At 40.6% G+C, this 6,015-nt stretch overlaps 1 protein-coding gene across 3 annotated transcripts in view; it reads right to left on the reverse strand.

The window, feature by feature from the left end:
• The window catches only part of GDPD5 (glycerophosphodiester phosphodiesterase domain containing 5), a 358,488-nt gene that overhangs the window by 111,084 nt on the left and 241,389 nt on the right, over window positions 1-6,015 (reverse strand). For 2 of the 3 annotated variants that reach the window (XM_032796412.2, XM_075061812.1), the window contains one exon: window positions 6-109. In XM_032796412.2, the coding sequence (XP_032652303.1) occupies window positions 6-109 (104 nt within the window). Of the gene's footprint in view, window positions 1-5; window positions 110-6,015 lie in introns of those variants that run through there. The other variant, XM_075061813.1, reaches the window with a different exon arrangement.

Raw genomic sequence — 6,015 nt, forward strand, 5'->3', positions numbered from 1 at the left:
CTTACCAGTTGATTTCATTGTAGTCATTGTGAACTTCCCACCAGAAATAAAACCAGACCAGTGTCAGGAAGAAAGTGAAGGTGAGGATTAGGAACCAGAGGCGCTCCCACTGTGGAGACAAAGGAAATTAACATTAGCAGGGGCCTACGCTGCAAGAATTCCAATGCTCAGAACCGATAAAGTCTCACGCTTTGTCTATACATAGTTTCTGTACCTACCTAAAAAAAACTGATAGAAAAGCAGATTTAGTTCTCTAGTGTGGATGCAGCTGTGCTGGTATAAACACCTTTATTCTGATATAACTAGTCTTGGTAAATTTAAACATCTATGCCAGTATAAATATCTTTAGCCTGACATAATTACTTCCACATGTGATGGCTGCAACAATTTAAGTAAATTAGCTTTTCTACTGATTTAGTTAAATCAGTGCAAGAATTCTCCACAGACAAAGTCTAGTTTGAGTTCTTTTTTGATGCACAGAGAATGAATCCCCCAGCAGTGCAGAGATGTTTGCAATGAATGAAAATCTAACCTCTGCTGGCTGAAATACTTCACACATGCTCACTCTGTTGCTGCAGAGAAAGAGGAATGGCCGTGTGGCTAAAACACAGGTCTCAAAATCAAAGAGACCTGGGTTCTACTCCCAGATTTGCCACCAGCATCCTGTACGGGGAAAGACATTATTCTGGGACACAATTTCCCCATGTGTAAGATGGGGATAATACTCATCTCTCAGGGGTGCTTGAAAGTCTTTATTCACTACAGTTGTCAAGTGCTTTGTTGCCTTCCTTTGGAAATACTATATAATCTCAAAAAGCAATAATGAGTCCCGTGGCACCTTAAAGACTAACAGATGTATTGGAGCATAAGCTTTCATGGGTGAATACCCACTTCGTCAGACGCATGTAATGGAAGTTTCCAAAGGCAGGTATAAATATGCAGACAAGAATCAATCTGGAGATATCGAGGTTAGTTCAATCAGAGAGGGTGAGACCCTCTTCTAGCAGTTGAGGTGTGAACACCAAGGGAGGAGAAACTGGTTCTGTAGTTGGCAAGCCATTCACAGTCTTTGTTTAATCCTGATCTGATGGTGTCAAATTTGCAAATGAACTGAAGCTCAGCAGTTTCTCTTTAAAGTCTGGTCCTGAAGTTTTTTGCTGTAAGATGGCTACCTTTACACCTGCTACTGTGTGGCCAGGAAGGTTGAAGTGTTCTCCTACAGGTTTTTGTATATTGCCATTCCTAATATCTGACTTGTGTCCATTTATCCTTTTATGCAGAGACTGTCCAGTTTGGCTGATGTACATAGCAGAGGGGCATTGCTGGCACTTGATGGCGTATATAACACTGGTGGACGTGCAGGTGAATGAACCAGTGATGTTGTAGCTGATCTAAAAAGTATCTTTACTAGGTGGGCTTCCCGTTCTCACAAGCTGAAGGCAACTGTTGTGAATTCGACTTCCGTTGGTGCTGTGTACGTAGTTAGCCAATTATTGTTGTGTCTACATGACCCATGCACCATGTCACGGATGCTCAAAGAAGAGCTCTACCTCAATACTACCCTATGTCTGTAGGCCGGGGTAATCTATTTTTTGTCCAAGTCCAAATTTCTTGGTACAGTCAAGCTCTAGAAAAAATACAACAAACAACTTGATAATAATAAGTAAATACTTGATAATAATAAGTAAATACAAAGATTTTAGTGGTCTGTTCAAAAGCATCTGGCAGTGCAGATCTGGGCTCCGGTCTACCTATTGACTATCCCTGCGGTAGGCCTTTCCATGTCCAAAGCACTCAGATACATGTGCCTGTAAATCCAATGTTCCCACCGGCATCATTTGTTTTTCCATCTTTATAGAGTATTTTGCAAATGATTTGGTGGAGAGAAATAGGCAACATTTGACTTAGAGGATAAAGTTTTACATTAATATTCAGTTTTGCTTATTATCTTAAAACCAGCTACTTGGTGTTCCATTCTAATAGACTGGAACGTCCCAAAGATGTTCATTTAGGAAGAGGCATTAGAAAGCTGTTCTGTCCATAACTAATATAATTTCTGTGTGTTCCTCACTGGTTATATTCCCCAGCATTAACAGTTCTGTGGGAAAAGATGCTTCTGCTTCAAATGTCTTTCTTGGAACAAAACCTGAGTAAATTAACAAAGGAGAACATTCAAATTAGTCCTCTCTCTCCAGAATTAACAAGACAGGATACCAAAATTTATGGGCAGGCTTAGCTACTATAATTTCTTTCTAAACTCTGAACACACTATTAACCGGTTTTCAAAATATTCTTTTCACTTGTGAACTGTGACTTTGCTTTTTAATTACAGCAAACCACCACTGAGTATGCATTTTGGTATCCCATGAGATTCTACCACTTCTCTCTCCTTTTTATCTTAAAGGTTAGTGTCACTTATGTAACAGTATTTTGATTATAATTCATCATGCACAAGCCTGGATTCTAATTTGGTGACAAGGCTTTTTGCTTTATGCTCCACAGCACAAAATGGGTGCAGAAAGTACAAGGGCTGGAATAATTTAATCACTCCCTTTGCTTGCAATAATGTTTTCCACTAGACATTCCTGGTTCCTGACACAGAGGTAAGGCTTCTCAAGAAAGCCTAAGGGAGTTGGGTGCTAAATCAATATCAATGGCATTTGGGTGCTTAATTCCCCTAGATCCCTTTCAAAATCCCATCCTAATATTTGACATGTCTAAAATTATCAGCATCAGGGTAAAGTGAGTGAGGCTGAGGGCTTTTCAGATGCAACTTCTACAAACATTAATTGCAATTAAACTCATGTGGCTAAATTGCTGTGCTGAGATCTTATACAACATCCCACGCCTCCAGCCTTGCTATGAGTGCACTGAACAAAGGCTGTGTATCCTATAGAACATAGCAACCAACACAAATCTGCACCATTTGGCTTTGCACGGGTAAATCCTGAGGCTGATGTGAATCCCCAGGAAGAGGAAAGTGATAAAAGTTTAGCCATCATGCTACAGCCCCATTGAAATCAATTGAGAGTTTACCCCATTGGTTTTGATAAAGCCAGGATTTCGTGCTGAATATATAAATGAGACCTTGCATTTGCCATGCACATCCACTCCTACTTAATGCCCTTCTGTACACACCGCATATATCAAAGCAACAATTAAAACCAATGTGAGAAGGAAACGTTTCCATGGCAAGGTGTCGCATGATAAACCACTTTAGTATTGAAGATCTGCCTAGCCCAACTGGGGTGGGGGAATGGGAGTGGAGGAGAAGAAAAGGGTTTGTTTTCTTGGATGAAGACAAACAAGAGATTGAATTAGTTAAGAATGAGATATTCTGTTACACTACTCGGGGGGTTGTCACTACGTTTAGAGAGGCACTGACTGCTTTTAGCACAGGAAAATGGACGTTAGGAGCTCCCAACTCTGACACTGATTCAAATCATTACTTGGGCAAGTTCTCTAACTTCCCTCTGCCTCAGTTTCTACATAATGAGCTCAATATATCCCTCTCCCTTGGAAGTGGGGTTCGGATTCTCAAATGACCAGCACTAGAGCGGCGTGAATTAACACAATGCGCCCGACTTCTACTTTCCTTACCACCAAAATTCATTTGTACCCAAGACGTGTTTGTGACTATATTTTGCACACGCTGGATTTTCCCTGCCTCCCCTATCACAGGAGTTCTCAATCTTTTTTTCTGAACCTCCCACCCCTAATATGCTACAAAAACTCCATACCGCACCTGTGCCACAACAATGGTATTTGTGCGTATAAAAGCCAGGGCCAGCATTAGCCAGTAGCAAGCAGGGCAATTACCCAGGGCCTCATGCCACGGGGGCTCCACAAAGCTACGTTGCTCAGGCTATGGCTTCAGCCCCAAGTGGCGGGGCTCAAGCTTTTTGTCCTGGGCCCAAGTGAGTCTAATGCCGGCCCTGCTTGGCGGATCCCCTGAAACCTGCTTGCAACCCTCAGGGGGCCCTGGACTCCTGGTTAAGAACTGCTGCCCTGTTAAACCTATCTCCTCTTCATTTTAAGAGGTGACTTGTACTCAGAGAAACCTCACTAGTCTTCAATGCAAGAACAGCCATACTGGGTCAGACCAAAAGTCCATCTAGCCATCTAGTATCCTGTCTTCCAACAGTGGACAATGCCAGGTGCCCAAGAGGGAATGAACAGAACAGATAATCATCAAGTGATCCATCCCCTGTCGCCCATTTGTTCCCAGCTTCTGGCAAACATATATGGCCATTGATAGACCTATCATCCATGAACTAACTTAGTTCTTTTTAAACCCTGTTCTGGTCTTGGCCTTCACAACATTGTCTGGCAAAGAATTCCACAGACTGTGTGTTGTGTGAAAAAATACTTCCTTTTGTTTGTTTTCAACCTGCTGCCTATTAATTTCATTGGCTGTCCTTGTGTTATGAGAAGGAGTAAACAACACTTCCTTATCTACTTTCTCCACACCGGTCATGATTTTATAGACCTCAATCATGTCGTCTCTTTTCCGAGCTGAAAAGTCCCAGTCTTATTAACTTTCATCATTTCCTTTTTTATCCAGTACTTAACAACCTACTACTCCCATCGAGTCCAGTTCACTAAATTACTGGATAGGTTTTCCAAAGCAACATATTTACATTTATCAATATTCTACCTCCAGAAAGGAAGTTTAAAATATATGTCTAAAGTGCTGAGATGCTCGTTTCCTGGGTTCCTCTGCCTCTCGGCTTGCAGGATTTGAAATGGCATTACCAGTAATGGAAACTTCCTAAACATGTTAAGTAGTAGAAATCAAGGTTTCCCAAACTATCCTTATTTATCTCACACCAACACTGATACGAGGAAAGTGATCTTTACATAAAATAGCAGTCACATTGGGATAACCTTGTTTAATGTTCAGGAATAGGATGACTACTACTTCGACAAGCAAGCCAAGTAGGACATTTCAGGATAGTTTATTTACATTGCATTTATATGCAGGTACCATAATTTGTCGGGGGTCTCTAGTGGCTATTTAGGTCCAACTCTCTCTGACTGATTGTTCTTCCTACATATATTTGCTTAGCTGATGGTTTGAAAACCAAATCAAATGCCTCTTTGGTATACTTCTTTCTATAAATTGTATGTCTGTCTTGCGAGCTGTTTCAGAGGAACAGAGCTTTACAAGCCTAACAAAAAATTGTGGCATCACTGATGCATCCAGAGAATGGAAATTATTCTGGCCATCTTCCAGAATTTGATTAATTTAACCTTAGGAACAGTACAAAAAAAATCTCATCGACTCCAACATGACTGCAACACTTTTACAATTCTAAGTTTGAATAATCACAGATAGCACTAATATTTTACAACAGTATGAAGCAATGGTTTCAGCCCTGACAGACTCCCACCAGATATTAGACTTTAAAATCATGTCATTCTGATTACTTGTTGATACATGAGTAACAATTGTATCTAGTTGAACAAAATATAATTACAAGAACATGAACAGTACCATTATAAATATACAGTTTGACAGTATATAAAATTTGCATATTTGTGTACTCTACCAAATTTTCCAGCTAACAAGTTTGTCAGCTTTGACATTTTAGCAATAACTCTAGTGAGAAGTTTGGGGTTTTCTAAACATGCTTTTTTGACTTGAATGTTAAAATGCGAGGATGAAGAGCTCATGCTAGCTGGTTAATAATTACTTGTGCAACTTTAGACCCTCCTGTTGTCAAAAAGGAGCATAGATCCACTTTGCGGAGCCTTACAAATGAAACCCGGTAGGTACTGTTAGTTTGGCAACATGAGGCTGGTACATGCAGCAAGTAAACGAAGATGGGGATTTGTTTCAGATAAACATGGCTACTAGTGCTATTGTGGGAAGTCTTTCAAAGGACACACAGGCCTGGTCTACACTACGCGTTTAAATCGATTTAAAGAGCGTTAAATCGATTTAACGCTGTACCCGTCCACACTACAACGCCCTTTATATCGATATAAAGGGCTCTTTAAATCGATTTCTGT

The sequence above is a fragment of the Chelonoidis abingdonii genome, chromosome 1, assembly GCF_003597395.2.
Source record: "Chelonoidis abingdonii isolate Lonesome George chromosome 1, CheloAbing_2.0, whole genome shotgun sequence".
Lineage (NCBI taxonomy): Eukaryota > Metazoa > Chordata > Testudines > Testudinidae > Chelonoidis > Chelonoidis abingdonii.